Source organism: Symphalangus syndactylus, chromosome 2, assembly GCF_028878055.3.
Source record: "Symphalangus syndactylus isolate Jambi chromosome 2, NHGRI_mSymSyn1-v2.1_pri, whole genome shotgun sequence".
NCBI classification, from domain to species: Eukaryota; Metazoa; Chordata; class Mammalia; order Primates; family Hylobatidae; genus Symphalangus; species Symphalangus syndactylus.
Window position 1 is genome coordinate 136,906,143 of NC_072424.2, and position 23,179 is coordinate 136,929,321.

A 23,179-nucleotide genomic window follows, 5' to 3' on the forward strand; every position below is an offset into this window, starting at 1 on the left:
TTTCTTCTTTCTTTCTTTTTTCTTTCTTTCTCTTTCTTTCTTTCTTTCTCTTTTCTTTCTCTTTCTTTCTCTTTCTTTCTCTTTCTTTCTTTCTCTTTCTCTCTCTCTCTTTTTATCAAGATCACCTTAAGTTTAAAAATTAACTTAGGATAACCTGACATTTTTTATGATTTTTATGTTACTCTCCAAAAATATAATAAGTGGTTCTATTTATTCAACTCTACTTCTTTGTCCTGCAGGAACATTTTGTTTCCTTATCAAGTCTGATACTGTCTTTTGGTCTGAGATAGACATATTTTAAAAAATTATGTTCATTGATTTCTATCTTATTAAAGCCTGGTTTTGCTAACTTTGTTCCTATTTTTTGTGAATGTACATGGGGCCTTTTCTTTTGTTATATTTTCTAGCTATTAGTATGTACAGAGGCTTTTGATTTCTGTGTATTTATTTTATACCTTGCTTGCTCAATGTGTTTTATTTCTAGTAATTTTTGTTTTTAGTTGATGCTCATGAATTTTCCAGATACCCAATTATATAATTTGTAAATAGTCATAGCCTTACCTCCTCTCTTACAATTTTTGTTTCTCTGATTTCTTTCTCTTGTCTGGTTGCTTTAGATACTACCTCCAGAGTGTGTTAGATAATAAAGGGAAATAGTGCCAATCAGACTTTTTTCTGACTTCAAGGGAGTTTCTGGTGTTTCCTTATTAAGTCTGATATTGCCTTTTGGTCTGAGATAGACATATTTTTTTAAAAAAATTATGTTCATTCATTTCTATTTTATTAAATATATTTTTAAACAACCTTAAGAGGCCAGGTGCAGTGGCTCACACCTGTAATCTCAGCACTTTGGGAGGCTGAGATGGGAGGATTGCTTGAGGCCAGGAGTTCAAGACCAGCCTGGTCAACATAGTGGGACCCTATCTGTATTATTATTAAAAACATAATAAATAAATAAAAACCTCATAATGGAGATTAAATTTTGATAGGGCTTGTCTTACTATCTATGGATCTAATCATGTTACTTTCCTTCTAACTTATTAATATGATGTATCATGTTAATAATTCCTACATCAAGTCATATTTGCATTTTGGAATAAATGTCACTTGGTCATTATATATTCTATTGGATATTTTATAATTTTTACATCAATATTTGTAAGACTGATCTGTAATTTTCCTTTTTGTGTATGTGAAATTGTTACTGGGTTTTGGTAGCAGTGTTATAGTTGCTTTATCAAAATAATTTAAAACTTTTTTTTCTTTTTCATAGTCCAGGTAGTTTAAATAGCACTGGAATGATCTGTTTTTTAAAGATTTGGGAGAAATCCTGTGAAACCAACTGGACTTAGGGAATTAGGGAGAGTGATTGGCTAGTTTCTTTGTTTCATCTATGAAATAAATCTGCTTAAGATTTTTCTCTTTTTTGTACTCAGGTTGGTAAATGATGTCTTCCTAGAAAAATGATAATCTCATTCATATTTCAAATATAGTTGCATAGCATATTCAAATATATTAATATAATATATAATATATATTAATATAATGTATAATATAATATATTATATATTAATATAATGTATAATATAATATATTATATATTAATATAATGTATAATATAATATAATATATTATAATATATAGTACTTCAAATATATTTGCATAGAATATTCAAATATATTTGCAAAGTAGTCTTTTGATTCTTCTAATTTTCTGTAGTTATTGTCCCATTAGCATTTCTCGGTTGTATGTTTTTAGTTTCTCCCTTTTCCTTGCTTAGATTAAGCAGAAGTTTGTTTTATTTATTTTTTCAGAGAGCCAGCTTTGGTTGTATTTATCAGTTTTATTCTTTTTCTGTTTTCTAAATTATTAATTTCAACTTTATTTTTATTATTTCCTTTTCTAACTCCATAAGTGGTATGTATGCTGAATTCATTCATTTTTACTTTTGTTTATTAATATAATCATTTGAGGATATGAATTTTCATCTGAACACCACTGTAGCTATATCTCAGATTCTTAGTGTTAATATGTATAATTAGCTGTTGTCATAATTATGATTTATGGTAGAAAGCCGCTAGAGAGTTAAGAAAATAAGTGAATTTGCTTACTTAGGATGGGCCTAAATTAAGAAGGGCCTTGAATGATAGATGGTAGGCAGAGGACTTTAGACTCAATAAAAATAGTGTTAAGAAGACATTGAAAATCCTTGGTTAGGAAACTAACAAGATACGTGTTGTTTGGAAAGATGAACAGCCCGTATATCAGCAGTTACCTTATCTACTGCTTTGTGTTTTTCAAAACAAATTTTGGATAGGAAATGCCCTTTTCAGCAAAGATGGAAAAATGACATCTAACTATTTACTTCTCAAAGATATTGCCAAATCCTGTAAGTGAATATCCAGCTGGAACCTTCCACAATTGTTTTGAATGTTGTACTTGCACTTGTTTGAAATCTTTAAGGTTCCTTTAAATGTGAAGTATATCCTAAAGTAATGAGACCACGAAGCAGCCATTCATTTCTTCTATGTATTTTGTGTTATTATCACTCACTTAGAACTTTGCTGTCAAAGGTGTCTTATTTCTCTACTAGATTGTAAATTCCTTATACAAATGCAATATTTTTATATTGTAGGAGGCCAATTAATATTTGTTACTAATTTATTTTACTTAAAACTACTGTTGTATAATTATAAAATTTTAACAGTGAGCATACAAATAATTGAAATACTCTTGAGACTGTTATCTGCCTTATCTTTTTATTATTCCTAATCATATGGAACATTTTCAGTGGTCTCATTATATTAAGTAGATAGTCTACTTTATCCTGCCTTTTTAAACTAAATTTGGATGTGTTTCATTGTACCTACGATCTCTTTTATTTGACTTTTGTGTCAAGGCCTTGCAGTATCCATCTCCTAATTTCTTACCGATTTTGCTGGGAGAGGCAATTGGCTATAAAAACCGTATTCTTAGGTTCCTCTGCTGGTAAGAGTAGCCACGTACTGGCCGAGCACGGTGGCTAACGCCTGTAATCTCAGCTCTTTGGGAGGCCGAGGCAGACGGATTGCCTGAGCTCAGGAGTTCATGACCAGCCTGGGCAACATGGTGAAACCCCGTCTCTACTAAAATACAAACAATTAGTTGGGTGTGGCAGCATGTGCCTGTACTTCCAACTACTTGGGAGGCTGAGGCAGGAGAATTGCTTGAACCCAGGAGTCAGAGGTTGCAGTGAGCCGAGATTGCGCCACTGCACTCCAGCTTGGGCAACAGAGTGAGACTCTGTCTCAAAAAAAAAAAAAAAAAAAAAAAAAAGGAAGCCACGTACTAAGTTCTGGCCTCTGGGATGGAGGTAGAGGTTATTAAGCAGAAAGTTCCTGCTTCGGATCTGGAGGGAAAGGTTGGGGGAAGAGGATCATGTTCCCAGAAAGGATGGTAGACTAGAAAGCTTGAAGTTGTGAACAAAACTGGCCACATAATTTGCAGGGCCCAGTGCAAAGTGGAAATGCAGGGCTCCTGTTCTCAATTAGTAATACTCTAAAAATGTCAATAGCAGAGAATTACCCTAGCATTGGGTCCACAGGTCATAGCCCCATGAAACTGGCTCTGAGTGTGAAGGAACCAGGGCCGGAGGAGTCCATGAGCCTTCATAGAGCCTTTTCATAGAGCGCACAAACCTCCTTATTTAAGCGTCTGTTGTCTGGGTTTTCTGTTACACGCGTTCCATAACTGTTGCAGGTTATCATTACCCTCATCTGATAGATGGAGAAACTGGAGCTCAGACAGGTTTAGTGCCCTGTGCATGGGAGCAGATTTTGGGGTATTCACAGACTCAGGTTCTGTGAATTTGGGTCGTATATTCATTCTGTGTCAACACTTTGTCTTTCTTTTTCCATGGAGATGTTAACATTCTGCATTTCCTATTTCTGGCCAGATTTTGCATTCTGCAAGTTTGCTTGTTTGTTTGTTTCACAACATCCCCCTCTTTGTAACCTGTAGTAGGAGGAAGCACTTCATCCCATTCGTTTTTCCTCGTTTACATTTAATTTTTACTCTGGAGTGAACATAGTGCAGAAGTTCGGTCCACATTTAAAATATTGCTAAAAAGTGATTCACTTCCAATTCCAGCAAAATGTTTATACCTCTCATTCCTCAGTAATTCTCTTTTTGCAGAGGAAGAGTTAAGATTACATAACTTAATTAAAAAAGAAACTGGAAACATGTGAGATCGCATCTGATGTGAGTTTCTGTCTGTTTGACCTTTCAAGAGAGAAGCACGTATTGGCGATTTTTCCAGTGAGACCATAATCAGAAGGATTTATCTATCAATGTATTCTTTTAATTTAGGATAAACCTAAGGATAAACAGTGTTTGTAGCTCTTTGCACATTCTATCTATGGCCATGGGATGCGCTATGGCCATTAACTGTTATTTGTTTTGTTAGCACTAAAAACCATAGCTGCGACTTCAGCTTCCAAGGGACCCCAGTGTGACACAGGTGTTGTATTTGTTGGGTTCAAGTTCTGGAGCAATCTTAGTTTTGCTAAGCTCCCGCAAAAGCACCTAACCTTGGTTAACTCCCACCAGTCAACATTTCTGGAACAAGTTTTAATTTCTTTCAGGCCTCAGTAGTGCTGGTGTGTGGGTGGGGGGCACAGTGCACAGTGTGTCAGCGCAGATAATCCGTGTATCATGGGCCATCCACCTCTCCCCCTCTTCACCGGAGGAGAGAGCATCTCCCAGGGAATCAGACCTGAATTTAAGTTTAAGCTCCTAATTAGGCTTCCAACCCGGTTTTACTATACACTTTGCGTCAGGTACATCTGTGATTGTCCCATTTGTCATTAGTGTGGGCCCTTAGGAAGTCAATAGAGGACAGAACTCTGGTGTTCCTGGATCCTTGACTAAAGCATCATTTTAATGTCATCTAAATCTCACTATAAGCCCTAGCTCTCTGGTTATGGTGAGATATTAAAATTATTGGCATATTCAAGGTATCTTTAAGTAGTATTTTGAAAAACTTGGTGTTATGGGTTGAATTGTGTCTTGCCCCCATCCAAATTCATATGTTGAAGTCCTAATCCCCAACATCTCAGAATGTGACTATATTTGGAGAGAGGGTCTTTATAGAGGTAAAATGAGGTCATTAGGTTGGGTACTAATCCAGTATAACTGGTGTCCTTAGAAGATGGGGAAATTTGGAGACAGACTCACGTAGAGGGAAGATAATGTGAAGAGACACAGGGAAGAGGCCATCTGTGCTAAGGAGAGAGCCCTGGAACCTATTCTCCCTCACAGCCCCAGAAGGAATCAACCCTGCTGAAACCTTGACCTTGGACCTCTGGATTTCAGAACTGTGAGACATACATTTCTGTGGTCTGAGCTGCCCAATCTACGGTACTTTTTACAGCAGCTCTCAAAAACTAATATACTTGGGAGCCAGGTTGGGAAAACCTATTTGAAAGGCAGATGGACTCCATAGATAGGAGTGGGGCTACCACACCGTGCAATATTTGAAATAGTCAACTGTTACTGTCTACACTGTTGAAAGACTAACAACGACATTTGCTTGGGCAGGGAGCTCCTAAACGTTCGTCAGCAAAATGTGCTATTCATTTGTGTAGAGGAATTCCAGTTTCATTCTGCTTTTTTAAAATAAGGAAATTTAGGTAGGGTTTTCATGACCTGAGTTGGGTTTTCGTGACCTGAGTAGGGTCACACAGAGATCAGGTGAGTGGTAAAGTGGGAATACATTTGTAGCTTCCTGTTTGTAGTCTTAGTGGTCTATTGATGGGAATCCTCTGATTCTCAATAAGAAGTGGCTATTGTTAGAGGCACAGGATTTTTTTTTCAGTACTGAAATACTTAGCACAGTGCCTGGCACATGGTAGATGCTAAAATTGTAACTATTGCTATTAGTGACCAACTCTGGAAAAGGACTGCTTTTCTTAAGTTAGCAGTCAGGTAAGCTCTGCCCCATGAAATTTATATATTATTGGGGCTTAATATTTTTATTATTTATTTTATTTATTTATTTTTTAATTTTTTGAGACCGAGTCTCACTCCGTCACCCCGGCTGGAGGACAGTGGCATGATCTGGGCTCACTGCAACCTCTGCCTTCCAGATTCAAGTGATTCTCCTGCCTCAGCCTCCCAAGTAGCTGGGACTATGGCACCCACCACCACACCTGGCTATGTTTTGTATTTTTAGTAGAGATGGGGTTTCACCATATTGGCTAGGCTGGTCTCAAAATCCCGATCTCAAATGATCTGCCCACCTCGGCCTCCCAAAGTGCTGGGATTACAGGCATGAGCCACCACGCCTGGCCCATCAATAAAGTATTTTTAATATTAGGTCTGAGTGTGCTGCCTTGAGCAGTCTATTTTACATTATTATTAACTTTGCACATTATTTATAAATCATCTCTGAAAAGACTCAACACAAAATATTTCTATAACAAATCAGAAGCATGCATGATTTTTTATTTTAAAAAGCTGATAAAATAAGGAAAATTGAAGTTGAGCATCTCTAAGATACTGGATAGATATCTTAATAATTGAGCAGTAAAGTTCTAATACATTACAAACATTTTACCATTATGTTTGCCAATAATTAAACAAACTGAGCATCATAAGAATGAGGTGAGATGGAAAATTACTGGAAAGTTTAATTCACCGGAAATGAGAAATTTTACATTTGTTATGTTATCCTGTATTTGTGTACTAAATTTTTCTGGCAGAATGACTGCTTGCTGAAAAAAAATGTCTTAAAGTAGGTGCTTTTTTATGGTTTTGCAAATTCTGGAGAACAGGGACTGCTTCTTCCTAAACAAGATCCCCGGTCTTGCTGTTAGTCTAGAATAGTGAATATATATTCAATAAATGCTTGTTGAGTGAACCAACATGTGAATGATCTTCTTAGTGGATTTCTGTTAATTGAGGGAAAGGAGTTAACATGTCAATAAAAAGTGAACATTTTTACTTTCAAATAAGGAAGGCAATTTATTGTAGTGAAATTACATTGAAGTTTTATATATGACCCCCAATGCATATAAAATCATTTACCTCCACATTATAGGATAGGACATCATGAACTACAAAGAAACTCAAAGTGCTATAGATGAGTTAATATTGATGTAATACATTTTCATTAATCTACCCAAATTTAATTGGATGATTGAAAGGACATGTTGAAGTGTTTTTCATGATTTTTTCTATGGCCCCTGCTTTTACTGGAGTTTTTAATGCCTTTGATGACTCCAGACACTCAACTCTGTTCCTTGCAGTCTGTTTCTTTCTTCTATGGTGGTGATTAGTTATTGCAAGGCTGCTTATATAGAGTAATATGTAGTTTAGTATGGAGTAAACTTATACCAGAGATTTAAACATTTCTCTCTAAATGGAGTTTGTGGAAAATGTGAAAATTGGCATGACATTTGAGGCCACATTAAAAAAGCAAAGATAATTTTTAAACACTAACCAAGAGAAAAGTGCCCCAGGAAGCAAGGAACAGCAATGTACTTCACTGCAAGTTCACAAACGTGTGCAGGGATCATTAGACACTCTTTGCACCTAACACCTTATCTAGAATACATTTTATACATTTTTACATATTGCACAAATCCAGGTACACACAGACTATCTGATCGCCATGGCCATGGTGTAGCTATCCTCACTGAGGAGGGCTTTCCACAACTTTCTAAAGGAGCTTATTCAAGACCTTTTAAAAACAATCTACAGGCAGTTCTTTACAAGTCTCATATTTACAGATAGCACAAGCTATGGCATGGCGTATGGCCTCCCTCCTAAATATACGATTCTTTGGCGTATTGGAATTGGTCAGCCTCAAAGACCGGCTGGCTACATCGTCGCACGAGACAGTCCCGCTTGTTTCTCTGCACGGATTCGGAGACGGTCCTCAGCGGGAGGAGCTCAGGTCTCCCTGGGCCAGACACGTGCCCCAGAGAGTCCCCAGAAGCATGGACAGTTCTGCTGTGTTTCCATTGCTCAGGCAGGGGAGAGAGTCCGTGGCCAGGGAGTGGCTCTTTGCCGCCCCTGTGTCTTGAGTCCTCTACGTGGTGAGCAGGTGGAAGAGGGGGTAGGAGGCAGTCAGCCTCCAGCATCCTCGCCCTCATGCTCCCGACGGTCAGGCTCCCCGCGGTCTGGCTCCCGTAGGCCGCTAGTCTGGCTGCCGGGCCCTGCATGGCCTCTTCATAAGAGGGTGGGCTTCCAGGCCTCTCCCAGTCAGCTCCCTGGAACACATCATCCACCGAGAGGGCGTGGGGTCTCAGGCAGAAGCCGCGGGCTGTTTGGTTGTGGGTTTCAGACCCATTTTCCTGCACGATTCGGCCGGCAAGCTGGCTTTCCTTTCTAACACCCCTCGGGACGTGGTCCCTGGTAAAGTCTTGCGATTTCCCAGACCCCGCGCTGAGGTTTTTGGTCAGCACTTTTTTGTGAGGGGCAAAGGAGAAAGACATGGAGTGCTTTTTAATTTCTCGGCTGGGCTTGCCTTTTTCCGTCTTTGTGGTGAAAGACTGATGTCTGCTGAAGAAATTTCTTTTGGGACTGGAAGGAGAAGCCACGGGCGAGCTGTCAGAGGACGCGTCCAGCGAGCTGCTGGAGAAGGCTTTGAGAACCAGCGCCCGCGGGAGCACCGAACCCGGGGCCAAGTTCCTGATCTTCAGGTCCACCGGCCTCTTGGTTTTGCCTTGCACTGCAGGGAAGACCTCCTCTGGAAATGGGTCTTCAGCCTCCTCACTTTCCAAACGAGAGCCTACCCGGGGCACGGGGAAGTCCCCTTCACTCTTTGTTAGTGTTTGGTTTGTCACCCGGCTCTCGAGGCACTCCTGGGAGGACGGCATGCTGGGCTCTGAGTACCTCCTATCGGGCTGTGCGAGGGAGCTTTTCAGCCTGGCCACGGTGCTCACAATGGGCTCTGGGCTGACCTCTCGGGCATCCTGTGGGCCCCCGCTATCCAAGCCAGCAGCTGTGGCCATGGGCACCTGGGGCTGCCTGCTGGGAGAGCTGATGCCACTGCTGCTGTTGGATTCCACATCAGGATCGTTGCTGTCGTAGGCTGAGTCATTCTGCAGGGTCGACACATCTGGGGGAAGTCAAGCAGCAGTTGAACATTTGTTTGGGTTTATTTATTTATTTACTTTTATTTGTATTTTATTTATTTTATGTTTTTTGAGATGGAGTCTCGCTTTGTTGCCCAGGCTGGAGTGCAGTGATGTGATCTTGGCTCACTGCAACCTCTGCCTCCTGGGTTCAAGCGATTCTCCTGCCTCAGCCTCCTCAGTAGCTAGGATTACAGGTGCCCACCACCATGCCTCGCTATTTTTTCTATTTTTAGTAGAGAGGGGATTTCACCATGTTGGCTAGGCTGGTTTCGAACTCCTGATCTCAGGTGATCTGCCTGCCTTGGCCTCCCAAAGTGCTAGGATTACAGGCGTGAGCCACCATGCACGGCCATTCAGGTTCTTTTAGAAATGAACTTTGCTACAGTTCGCCCTGCTCATACCAATCAGGGCACTAGGTGATTTATTAGCAGAACTACTTAGGGGCTTGATATGACAAGAAATGTACCACATGAAAAGTTTGTTTCTTTCTGAATTTATTTTGACATCAGAAGAAAAATAGGGAAAGGAAATGAGTAAAGGAGGGAGGAAGGAGAGAAAGAGAGGGAAGAATAAGAAAAGAGAGAACAGCATTTCACTGAAAATTTATTGACCTTAATTTTTAAAACTGCTCCTTTTACTGGACCCATTTTCATTGTGATGGAGTCATATCCCATGAAGTAGAAACAAAAGTTTCTCACTCCAACTCTAGAGCTAAAGGTAGCTTAGTGAAATCAGCAGTGATTTGCGATGTACACTGGGAAGGGGGAAAGACTATCTGTGGGCTGAGGAGGTGCTGCAGGAAAAGCCCGGAGCAGGGTTTTCATGTTTAATGACTTCCTAATGGACTGGAGTCTAGTCCGACTCGGTGATTTGTGAAGGTAACTTCTGCCTCAAACATCAGAGATGCTTTACATGACTGGCAGACTGGCATGAACTTTTCCCTACAATCATAATCAAATGATAGCACATTCCATACCTGAACTGTCAGTGTGCTCCAGGGAGTCATCAGAAGTGATACTGGAATGCACTGGAATGTTCTCCCCAAATATTTCAAAGCAGTTATCAATGAGAAATTCCACCAATGTCTTCACCTGTGAGGAAAAGTAAGCAATTTGTCAGCTTGAAGCCTTTTTTTTTTTTTTTTTTTTGGGAGGTGAGGAAGAATGGGGACACTGGAGTCAGGTGCCGAAATTAGAATCTGAGATCTTTTTTTTTTTTTGAGACGGAGTCTCTCTCTGTCGCCCAGGCTGGAGTGCAGTGGCGCAATCTTGGCTCACTGCAAGCTTCGCCTCCCGGGTTCATGCCATTCTCCTGCCTCAGCCTCTCCGAGTAGCTGGGACTACAGGCGCCCGCCACCACGCCCGGCTAATTTTTTGTATTTTTTAGTAGAGACGGGGTTTCACCGTGGTCTCAATCTCCTGACCTCGTGATCCGCCCACCTCGGCCTCCCAAAGTGCTGGGATTACAAGTGTGAGCCACCGCACCCGGCCGAGAATCTGAGATCTTTATGTGTCTGAAAAGAGCATACAGAAATTTGGGAATAATCAGATACTTTTTTTTTGAGACAGGCTCTTACTCTGTCACCAGGCTGGAGTGCAGTAGCCCGATCTGAGCTCAATGCAACCTCTGCCTCCTGGGCTCAAGTGATTCTCCTGCCTCAGCCTTCCGAGCAGCTGGGACTATGGGCGCCCGCCACCAAGCCTGGCTAATTTTTTCTATTTTTAGTGGAGACGGGGTTTTGTCATGTTGCCCAGGCTGGTCTCAAACTCCCGAGCTCAGGCAATTCGCCTGCCTCGGCCTCCCAAAGTGCTGAGATTTCAGACGTGAGCCACCATGCCAACAATCATATGCATTAAAGCTAGATACTCCTTGGTGTTTTGAGACATGCATTTTAAATTTAAGAACTTAAAAAAATTTAAAGTATTAATAAAATTTTCATTTAAGTAAGTAGTTTCCCAGATTGATAGACTGATAGACTGTGGTGTACAAAACACAAAAACAAAAGGGCTTTTTTATATCGGGAGAGAGTGATGTAAACACTCGCAGCACTCGTCTGTCTCACAGATGACAGAAGACACAGATTTATTCAGTTTCATTAGATACATGTATCTGAGAGAGTGGAACTATGACAAAAACATTTTGCATTTTATATTTTCACTGTGATTCTGAGTCAGTTGGAGACATTCAGAAGCATTTTATTGCCTGGACTTGGCAAACAGATGGTAAGATCAGAAGTTGGGGATTTCTCATCAGTAAGCAGAACAAACCTTGTTGTTCAGGTCCTTCTGGGCTTCAAATGACAGACTCTGGTCATTCTCCAGGGTGAGCATGTTGGGTCCAATGCAGATGGCCAGATTGCTGGAGTCCATCCTGTTGACCTCAGAGTTCTTGCTGATGAGGTGCAGCACATAGACCAAGTGCTTGAGCAGCAGGAGGTTGGGCCGGGGGAGCTTATCTGCAACCCTGGAATCAAGTGAAGGGATGTTAGTTTTCAAAAAGGCTAATGGTCTTCAGTGTAGCAAGCTGAGAGTTTCTGCCAAAACCAGACTTCCTTTAAAATGAGGAAGGTGCATTTTCACAAGTAATATTGTGAAATGCCCATTCAGACACTTCCAGTGGCAACTGACACAGAGTGAGACTGGTTAACCACAAGGTCTTGAGGAGCTAAGAAACTGGCCTTTGTAATTGGGACACCAATAACACAGCCCTTTATTATTTCTACAGAGCTTGAATTATGAAGGCAATCTGCGTTAAACACCATAGTTTGCCTTTATGTTTAGAAAATAGTTTTGTTGAGTAATCATTTAGCCATGTAGAATTTCTTTCTGTTTCTAACACGGCTAGACTGGTTTTCTTGCCTTAAAACAAAGACAGAAACAAAACTATAATTACCAAACGAAGATGACACATTTTTACAACATTCTGAGAAATCTTTATGAAGACTAAATCAGTTTCTCAGGGCGTGTTCATAGTAAGGCGGCACTTAAATCGCAACATTGTTTCTAATGATAAGAAATTAGACTTCTTAAAGTCTCACTTCTTCAAAAATGAAATGGTGATTATTTTCATTTCTTAGAAGAAGGAATTGTTATAAAAATGCTTTATGTCTAGGTAGAAACTCATTGTGATAATCTTAGAATTTTCATTTTGGGACAGACATTTTAATGTCTTCAATTCTATACATATGTCATTGAAAGTATTTAGCCATGTGGGACAATTATAACATTTAGATAAACTTTCATAGGATGTGACAACCATGCTGACATTTCAAAGCTTGGGTTTTAGAATTCTCTAGTCACTAATAGATCACACTTTCCATTGCATATGTTATTATTTTTACTCTCACTGGAATTTGTTATTATATAGTTTTCGTTTGGGTTAATTATAAGAAGATGAAATATGCTATGAAGTTTTATGAACAAAACAACTGCCCCCCACCACGCTGTCTGGCTGCATCCTGAGGGATGTTTTATGGGAGAACTGTTGCCTTGCATGACACCAGTCAATGTAGCTTAAAGATAACCCGGAATTCCTACACTTTGCTGGTGAGCCTGTGTTAAAGTTCTCAGGTCTGATTTTATCTCATACCTTTTTGAACATCTTACATTTTTAGACTTCCCTAACCTCTTGGGATTTGTGAGGATTGAAGTTCACTTTCTACTTTTTGAAGAAATATTTCATTTGGCTAAAATTAAAATTCAAAAGTCCAGGGCACCCTCTGGTTTTTATTCTGGGAGTGGACGAGCAATTCCACTCGGATCTCCTAAACATCACAATTCTCATGGCACAGGGATCGTGAAGCATTTAGAAAGCTGTGTAAAGAATCAAAAGACGGAGGCGATGCGGCCTGGCAATCACTGATGACTTTGATGACTTACTGTTTCAGGGCCTCAATTCTGTCCTCCTCGTCCTGCATCTCCAGAGCGCCCATCCACTCCTCAAAGAGGTCGCTTGAAAGTAGCTTCCGGGGGATACTTCTGAGGAAGTCCTGGGGGATGAGAGCGGGCTGTTGGCCTATTGGTACTGTACGATGTCCCATGTACTCATTTTCCCCTGGTTTTCTTTCCATCGCAGGGTGTTCTATGCTTAGCCCATCATAGATTGTGCCCCTTCATTCCTGCATTTGATGAATCCAGGGAACCCTCTCTCTGACACCCTTGGCCTCTCTGCAACTTTCTAACATCAGGCAGAGTCAGAGGCACCATCCCCGGGTGGGTGTGTTCTCAGGGGCCACTGGATTTTGATGTATGGATTCTGCCAAGGAACAATCAAATTGCCTGTACTTGGCAAAGTTTTGGGAGAGCAGAATGCATCACTTTCTGTTGGATGCATCACTTTCTGTTGGAATCTGAGGTCACAGAAACAGAGGTGCTTACTAAATAAATAAATAAAGGTCTTAACGAAAAAAATTAAACTCCAAGATCAGTGTACCTTGCTGTGTGGGGAGAAGAGCCTATTTCTTGCATCCTGAGAACGAGTGTGTCAGGGCCTCTTGGCAGGTTATTTGGCGCAAGTGTGTTGAACTCACCTTAAAGACCACAGCGAGGAGGTGCACGGGGAGCCTCTCCAGATCCACCACATCCCCAGAGTTGAGCTCCTCCTTCAGCTCCTTGCGGGCTTTCTCGTTGGCTGCTCTCCTGAATATCCCTTCCGTTGAAGGGCCTTTAAGGCATAGAATAGTGAGAATGTCCTAAAGGAAACAGCAATAGGAACAGGAAAGGGTTACCCTTCTTCTCTAGTATACTGAGATAGTCTTAACAGGAATATTGATGTCAGATTTTGCTTTCAGTCCAGTTGCTATCAGTGGCCTTCCTCAACCCTGCTATTTTTCTAAGAGGAGGCAAATTGTGAAAGCTCGAATTTTGCACTTTCTAAAATCACTTTGGAGCTCTCTCCTTTCCAATACTTCCATATGAACATTGGATTTCGGATCACAAAGTCTATATTCTGTTTCCCCCTTTTGACTTTTCAGAAGCTAAAAGTCTTCAGCATTCTCCACTCTGTGAAGTCAGAGGAATGGAGGGACCATAGCTCTGAGCTTATTGGCAAATACAACTAATTTCAATTTCTGGAATGGAAGCAGTCAGATATTCTTCTGACTGCACACGTATGTGGGAGTGCCATGTCGAAGAGTGGAAAATATGGAAGATCAGTCCCTACAAACTTAATAGGAGAAAGACATTCAGATTTCCCGAGTATTTTGTGTGTCCAGTTGAAAACTGAAGTAGGTTTATGAGAGAATGCACGCCTACCTGGATGGGTCTGGGGAGTGTGTCGCTGTCACCACAGATAATTGACAAGGGCTGATCAAATAGCGGTGCTTTCAAGTCTGTCTCCAAAGCCCCAGAAAAATCTGATGCAGGGGAGAGTCTTCTCATGAGAAAGGGCCAGGACAGCACCTTCTTTCTCTTCTTAACTTCTACAGCCAAGAAAACAAGGCAATGAGAAAAATTAGACTACAGTGTTAATAAGCAAAGATCCAGGTAAGAAAATGGGTATCGTTGGCCACATAATGTGGTCTATAGTATGCGATATGAGAAAAATAATTTTGAAAACTTGAGAAAGCAAAGGGCGTGAATCTTAATCTAGAAAAACCAGCCGATAAACAAGCACACTGTTACCAGGGCAACCAGTTCCCTAAACAGCAACACCAGGGTTCCTCAAGGCCTCCACCTTTCCTGTTTTCACTCTTTCCAGCTGTTTGCTACAGAAAATTAGCAAAACCTGACTGTGCTGATCATAAACAACCATCTTAACCTACTGGCCTGAATAACTATAGAGGAAGTTTCTGATATGAAATAGATTATTTTGATTTCCTCCTTTAGCGACGAAAACGAAACTTAAAAGGTGAGGAAGTGACTTGCTCAATCTTTTCGAAGGCATATAGCAACCCTTAGTAGCCACGCAGGCACTCAACAGCCACTAGAGGGAGCTAACACCATTCTTCCTTCCAGGTGACTTGGTCACCTGGGTTTTCCGGGTTGCTGCTTTAGGACAGAGGCAAATACGAATCGCTGCGGGAAGGCTTGAACCTAGATCTCACAACTGGGAATTATCAGCAAAACGTTATCAAGATATTCTGTCCTTCCGAAATCCACAAGATGTGTGTGCAATGGATATTGCAATCTCAAAAATTTCCTTCTTTCTTTTCTTTTCCTTCCTTCCTTCTCTTTTTTACTAATTATAAAGGCTATATTTTCTAAATGCATTGGCATCTGTTTGTATACATTTTAGATTGGCAAGTGGAAGCATGATGGGAAAGAAGTGGCCTGTCTTTATGGTTCAGGAGAACTGGGTCAGGGTTACGCTATAATGAAATGCATTATGAAAAAAATTGAGAGTGAATGGTGGGTCGTTTGGGATTTGAGATCAGTGACAGCTGCTTCATAGGCTCTTGGATGCATTCTCCATAAGTGGAGGAAGAAAATGGAAAAGACACTGTGTGTTTTTCAAATGTGTGCATGCTAATTGTCGAAACGTACATGGCCAGGAGATGAACTGCATTAAAAACCCTTGGCAGAACTGGGGATTCTTTATGGAGAGTCTCTTTCCTCTCCCGGCACTCCCTGCTCTAGTGAGTTGGAGCACACCTGCCATTTAAGGGTTAATGTTCTGCGGTCTTTAACAGAACACTTATACAAAAAAAATTCCTAGTAGAGTAAAAGCGCTGTGGTTTTGCAAACCAAGAACACTGGTTGTTAGCACTTACATAAAAGATCAGTATGTTTTTAAAACTCACCAATGAGCTGGCAAATACTGTCTTCACTCTCACATGATGCCAACAGGGGATGTTCCTTGATATCACCCTAAAAACATTTTTATTTCAGTTAAATATAGTGACTGAAGAAACCTATCGAGTCTTTCCCCACAAAACACACATACAACATTTTATTCATGTTAAAAATGAAGTCAGTAGAGTGCATTGATGTTTTTTCTAGCTTCTAGAAGCAATATTAAAGATTGGCATCACATAAGATCCTAATTAATGTGTTTAATTTACTACATGTGTGATGTTAATTTACTACTCTGATAATTAATATTCAACCCAAATAATATTCAATTAAAACAGAAAGCTTTCCACCTTCTCACAGTACAGATAAAAAGTTTTAAAAATTGCTTTCTTACCTCTGATTGACATTCGATTAGTGTCTCCATATTATTGGCATTTAGTGTCTTTGACTAAAAGAGAAAACATAAAATTAGGTAAATATCTCTTGGCCCTTGCCTCTAGGAGACGTGAATGAATAAATGTGAGAGGGTCACTCACAGCATTGTGGCTGCTTCTCAGCTTCATCAGTATTGGGGCTGACTGTCCAGAGGTGGATTTCACTCCTGTGTGGCTGTGGCTCTGTCTACAACGAGTCATATGGAAAGGAGTTAGGAGGGACACACATAGTAGGTTGGCCACTTTCCGTGCCGCTTTGCCAAAGCACAGAGTTTGAAACTGTTTATTTATTTATTTTTCTATTTTGCTATTTTTTCAATTGCCTTTACTTTGGAAAAAACTATTACATAGACAAGTTTTCATTTAAAGTCAGTTCTGTGTTACCAGATGTCGTATGTTGTTAAGAACAGCGTCTGAACACAATTATTTCTAAATTATTTAAGCCAACTATCTTTACCACTCTAAACGTTGTTACCAATTTATTCCGTTCCCATCAAGAGATAATCTGGATATCAATTACATTAACATTTTAAATTAACATTAACATTAACTGTTTTGGGTGAGTGATGACTATATGGCAGCTATCGTAGTAGGTGCTTGGCATGGATTTTCTCATCTAATCCAAAAAGGAAAAAAAAAACATACCCCAGGATGCTAAAATAGTAAACAGAAACAAAGATAACATTTACAGAATTCCTACACCAAAAAGGTGCAGCCTTCACGTTGAAGCAAAGCTTTCTTTGTCCTGAGACTTTATAAAGTGAGAGCATATTCCACGGGACAGCTGTTTTCTGTTGCCTGTGATCTGAGTGACCTGTGGCTTGCGAGGCAGCTTGTAATTTCTAGGCATGTTAATATATAGTACTTACCCTTGGAGGGTCTCTAGCCAGAGTTCTTTTACATCCGCTGAGCTGTAAAGAATGGGAGAAACAGCATAACACTCTGCTCCTTCTAGTCCACTGGGAGAGAGAGAGACTGAGCCGGTCTCCCTTCACATGCTCTGCATTATAAGCGAGGGGGTGGGCAGGTGGAAATTCAGAATATTACAGAGACCGGAAAGAACATCATGGGCTGTCACACGGATGGAGCCAGCCAGACACTGGAGAGCTCTCACTTCCTCATTCCTTTTAGGGCAGCTATGTCTTTTTTTTTTTTTTTTTTCTCTTCCACTTCAAAGTAAAAAATCTGTAAACTACTAAGAGTGGAAAAGATGACATTCAGCCCATAGGTGAAGGCTCTGATTAATGTCATAGGTGGGATGTGTGAACAAGAAATTGTGTTATTCTGTGCATAAACATCACTTTATTTTCTAAAGTGGTAATTTCATGTGCCTTTTTTTGCATCCTGTTTGGGTGCTGTTTCCCCTCCCACGTGCCATCTGCTCTGTCCACCAGCACCACACGTTGATGAGCACCCCTGGATGTGGGACACTGTTACAGAACCAGAAAGAAACCCAAGACAGTCCCTTCCTTGAGGAACAATCACCGTCCAAAGCCAGGTTAGTTTCCTTTGGAAGTAGGAAGAAAATTCCCTTGAGTCAGTGGTCAATATAGTAACCCCCTTCTCCTTTCTGTAACTCCTGGTCAAAAGTATTGATGCTTAATTTACAGTCAGAGCAGCTGTCGTTCTGACATGGAAGGAAAACGAACAAAAAATTCCTTTGATCAGACCAATTTAAAGTAGGAAAGAGATGGTGAATTTCATTTGTGGATCACTCCTTCTGCATAAGAGAATTTCTGATCTTTTCTGTAGATCAAGGGCTATATATGAAACCACTCAAATGCCTCGACACGACAATGAATGCGGACATTGTGATCCATTCACATAGGGAATGAATGTTATATAGCACTGACAATGAACAGCCTATGACTATAGCCAACAATATGGTTGGATCTCACAATATGACGTTGAGCAAAAGAAGCCAGACGTGAAAGTGTATATCCTGCCAGCTCCCATTAATGCAAAGCACAAAACTAGCAAAAGTCGTCTGTGCTGTTGGAAGCAAGAGTAGCAGTTTCCCAGAGGGGATGGTAGTGACTTCCAGGGCCCAGCGGGGGCTTAGTGATGGTCCATTCTTGATCTGGGTGGTGCTAGGCTTATGTGCACACTTCCCTATTTATGTTATTTTTCAATAAAAAGTTTTAAAATAACTTGGCTTCTTTTATCATCAGCATCTTTAATTTTAAGACTTTTCCAAATTGTCAGTTCTTTTGTCATTTTACTGAAAGGAGGTGATTATGGGGCAGACTTTGGGAAACCGAAGCACAGAGAGGTCGAAATTTGCTCTGTAACTCAGTGGCTCAGTGGGGACCTAGGGACAGATCCTGGTTTTCAGGCTTCCAGCTGGGCACTCCCTCTCTTAAATCCACCACAGTGCCAGAGTTCACCCAGTGTTCCCAGGGCAGCTGTAGAGGCCACCACTCTTTCAGCATCCCTCTCTCGCCTTTATAAACCTCCAAAGTGAACTCACTGATCTTTTTAATTGAAAAAGGGCATTTACACTGTGCCCAGCCTAGTGCCAGGCATATAATAGGTACTAAATAAATAATTTTTGAATATATACATTTTCTTATAAAATAGTCAAAATAGAATATTACTATAATGTTCTATATATCATATAATATATATTGTGATGTATATTCATTGCTAGTATGTATTTTCTAAACTGTTTTTTTTCTGACAAACGGACTTTTCAAATTTTTGTAAGAAACTTAATGTACTTACTGTTCTTTCTTTTTTTTTTTTTTTTAGATGTAGTTTTGCTCTTGTCACTCAGGCTGGAGTGCAATGGCGCGATCTCAGCTCACTGCAACTTCTGCCTCCCGGCTTCAAGTGATTCTCCTGTCTCAACCTCTCAAGTAGCTGGAATTACAGGCATGTGCCACCACGCCTGGCTAGTTTTTGTATTTTTAGTAGAGATGGGGTGTCGCCATGTTGGCCAGGCTGGTCTGGAAATCCTGACCTCAGGTGATCCACCCACCTTGGCCTCCCAAAGTGCTGGGATTACAGGTGTGAGCCACTGCGCCCAGCCTCAGCATCTTTTAAAAATACATAACATGAATGGTTTGATGACCTGCAGAAATGGTTACATCGACGGACTTTTCTTTTTCTTCTGGGACCTACCATGCCTAGTTAAGCAACCAGGGAACTATCTAGGATGAAAAGTTAGTAGCAAATACGGCAACAGAAAAAAGTTAGGGCCCCTCCATTTTTTGAAGCAGAAATCTGTTTTGGCTCTTCTTATTGACCCAACTGATGGTGGGAAAGCCCAGAGGGAGGTGCCATCCTTTGGGGTCCCTGGGAGATTTTGACAGTCAACATCTAATGAATAGGTACATTTTGTGACTGAAGGAAAGCCACCATTGTTGGCTTGTGCTGGTGGGGGACTGAGGAGACGTTCTCCTTCATGACTGTGGCCCCGCCTACATATGGCCCCTACTGTGGAAAGAGAAAGAGTTGTGAAGGGCAGGTGCTGCACCCTCAACTCTGAAAATCTCACAGTAATTTTGATTGCAGTTTCCCAAACACTACGAGAAACATTTATAAATACAGTGTAAAATTTGGAAGCAGTTATGCCAAAAGTTAGAAAAAAAGATGGAAATGTCAGTTTCACTTTTTCCATATTCTTGTCTCCCACACATCTCTTCGAAAAGCAAGCTCGCATCGTCCTGCATGGTAAGAGTCTTCAGAACGTGGAAAGGAACTTCAACGGCTTTTGCTGGGTTGGGCTGAAGGAAACCCCGGTGGAACCCACACCTGTAAAGATGCTTCTCACTGTGGCACTTTTATCGCTTGGGTCCTGGTCACAATCAATTTTTCTGCAAAGAATTGGCTTTGCTTTTCTTGTGGTGAGTCTCTAAGGACAGTGAGTTCCGTTCTGGGGACTGTGACTTCTATGCTGTGTACATGTGTGCTTTGGAGGATGACTGGAAGCACCATCATTCCTTCCCATACTTTCAGGCTCAGTTACCACTTCAGTCTGGACTGTTGTGAACCAGAATATGGAAGTCATTTTCTCCACATTGTTTACCCAGCTTGCCTGGGAAACACCAACTGGAGGATCAGAGTCCGGCTCTTCATTTTGAACTCACTCTCCCTTTCTTTTCCTGGGACCACCCAGTGATTCAGAGCCCTGCATTCTGTAATGAGATTAATGTCAACAGTTTCCTGTGTTGAAGATTATTTTCCCAAAGAGTTCACAGTTTCCTTCAGGACTTCTCCATCACCCCAGTGTCTGGCTACCTAATGATTGATTAATGGGTTGATCTTCTAGAAAGCTCAAATTACAATTTCTTTTTTTTAAAAAAGGGCAATCCAGCCTTTTCTCTGATTATCCCTCCTCCCCATCTCCCACTTGTCATATGTTTTAGCCACGCAGTCTACTGTCATCCCCTAAAAGTGTGCTTCTGAGTCTCCAGGCCTTTGATAAATTGTTCCCTCCTCCTGGAATGCCATTCACCCTATCTGCCTTTTGGAATTCTGCCCTTCCCTCGGAATCTAGCCCAAGTCCCATCTACTCCAAGAAGGGACTTTTCTAGATTGAATTAAACTTCCTTCCCTGGCCCTGCATGGTGGCCGCACCCAGTAGACTGTGAGTCTACTTTTTTCATCTTTTATTCTTACGAGTGCCTGGCCTCATATTTTGCACACAGTAGGCATTTGCTATACTTTAATTACTACTAAAATTGTGTGATAAAATAAAACATTTAAATCTCACCGTACTTTTGCTGGTATTGCAATTTGTTACTCAGACTTTTTGTCACTTAGCCTCTTGGACTGTTTCGTTTCATGGAGAAAGACTGCCTCTTTGTCACGCTGTAACAGTGACCATCGTTGCAGAATTTGATTGAGCTGGAGACAGCCTCTCCTTGCACACACCGCGGGCTTACGTCAATACCAATGTTGTGGGATTAGACACGTGGATTCTTTAGCTCTGTGGTGAGGAAGGAGGCCTCACTTTAGGTGGACTTGAGTGGCAGCTTCTGTCAGTGAATCTGTCAGGAGGGCGCGACCACACCTGTCCAGCCTCTCACCTCCCACCCTCCAAGGACCAAAGCCTTACCAGTGTTCTCACCTTAGACTCCCTAGTTCTGTGTGCTCTGGGAGGTGTGGACGTCCCCAGAGCCATGCTCCTCACTGTCTGGAGGCAGAGAAGGACTTAGCATAAAGGACTCTGGGGGCTGGGGAGTTGGTGCTCACTTTGAATGACAGTCTTGGATTCACTAATCTGCAAAGTACCCAACCTGCAGAATCTTTTGTGCGGTGACTTTGGTTATAGTGAATTAGCAATAAAACTCCTTGCCTGCCTCTCCTCTAAGAAACTTCTAGGAAGCCGGGCGCGGTGGCTCACGCCTGTAATCCCAGCACTTTGGGAGGCTGAGGCGGGTGGATCACGAGGTCAGGAGATCGAGACCACGGTGAAACCCCGTCTCTACTAAAAATACAAAAAAATTAGCCGGGCGTGGTGGCGGGCGCCTGTAGTCCCAGCTACTCGGAGAGGCTGAGGCAGGAGAATGGCGTGAACCCGGGAGGCGGAGCTTGCAGTGAGCCGAGATTGCGCCACTGCACTCCAGCCTGGGTGACAGAGCAAGACTCCGTCTCAAAAAAAAAAAAAAAAAGAAACTTCTAGGAAAGTCTGTGGGTGGGGAAGATATGCCTGGAAGAGACTTTCTCACCTCTCTGCAGGCCCCGGGCTCACAGATGCAGGCAAGGACTCAGTCTCTGCTATAGTAAATACAATTCAGTCCTTTTAAGGTCATTTTATTTTTATTTTTATTTTCCTGGCAGGAAAAGGGCTGCCTTCCAGGGAACTTCTCAGAGGTTTGCTGGGACCCTGGCATCCCTGAAATAATGTCAAGCATCATTGCATCTTGCAAAATAATTTGCCGTCTCCACAAATGCCTGCATTTCTGCAGTAGTGGAAGCAGACATTTCAAATTTGCCCCCTCAGATATTTGCAATTATGAATTTATCTTTGTGTTGGAATACAAAATAGGCTCTGCATAAAATAATATTTGAAGAACTCTGTGTTTTCAAAAGCTGGCTTGAAAACTAAGAAAGTCTCAAACAAAATGTTCTTTTTAAACTGCCTTCTCCACTTATTGAGATCAAGATGAAGAATTAAAAATAAGGCATCCTGAGATTAGGTGATTAGAAGCTGTATGGCTGATGACACAAACTGTTATGGGACCCAGGCAGGGCCTCACCTTAGCTGCGTTATCACTGCTATGGGACCCAGGCAGGGCCTCACCTTAGCTGCGTTATCACTGCTGTGGGACCTAGGTAGGGCTTCAGCTTAGCTGCGTTATCACTGCTGTGGGACCCAGGTAGGGCTTCAGCTTAGCTGTGTTTATCACTTTAAGAACTAAAGAATCTGGCTGGGGGCGGTGGCTCATGCCTGTAATCCCAGCACTTTGGGAGGCTGAGGCGGGCAGATCACGAGGTCTGGAGTTTGAGATCTTTCTGGCCAACGTGGTGAAACACTGTCTCTACTAAAAATACAAAAAAATAATCTGGGCATGGTGGCACATGCCTGTAGTCCCAGCTACTCAGGAGGCTGAGGCAGGTGAATCACCTGAACCCGGGAGGCGGAGGTTGCAGTGAGCCCAGATCACGCTGCTGCACTCCAGCCTGGCAACAGAGCGAGACTCCGTTTCAAAAAAACCAAAAAACAAAAAACAGAAAAACTAAAGAATCTTTTCTTTCTGTTGATATTTTGGCCTGAAAAATTGCACAAAGAAAACATGATGTCAAAAAAGGCATGTCAGCAACCCTGAACTACAATATGATTTGGTAGGTTATTTTTTTGAAGAAACAAAGAGAGAACTATGAAAGCTGAGGTTCTTTGTTAGCAGTCTACAAAATTCATGTGCGGCATTTGTAAAAATCTGAA

At 41.4% G+C, this 23,179-nt stretch overlaps 1 protein-coding gene and 1 long non-coding RNA gene across 2 annotated transcripts in view; one reads left to right on the forward strand and one right to left on the reverse strand.

Moving 5' to 3' along the window:
- Positions 1 to 21,003, forward strand: part of LOC129476065 (uncharacterized) — a 48,733-nt gene extending 27,730 nt beyond the window's left edge. Inside the window, exons 2-3 of the long non-coding RNA XR_008654879.1 lie at positions 17,682 to 17,785; positions 19,039 to 21,003. This is a non-coding gene — a long non-coding RNA (uncharacterized lncRNA). The remainder of the gene's footprint in view (positions 1 to 17,681; positions 17,786 to 19,038) is intronic.
- TAGAP (T cell activation RhoGTPase activating protein) lies at positions 6,976 to 17,435 on the reverse strand. Its single transcript, XM_055268604.2, has 10 exons — positions 17,157 to 17,435; positions 16,390 to 16,474; positions 16,248 to 16,301; positions 15,862 to 15,928; positions 14,375 to 14,541; positions 13,651 to 13,812; positions 13,001 to 13,110; positions 11,390 to 11,585; positions 10,099 to 10,213; positions 6,976 to 9,103 (listed from the first exon to the last, which is right to left on the reverse strand). Exons 2-10 carry the CDS (start codon positions 16,414 to 16,416, stop codon positions 7,806 to 7,808), a joined length of 2,196 nt encoding a protein of 731 aa, XP_055124579.1. The 5' UTR covers positions 16,417 to 16,474; positions 17,157 to 17,435; the 3' UTR covers positions 6,976 to 7,805.
- Positions 21,004 to 23,179: the final 2,176 nt, after the last annotated feature.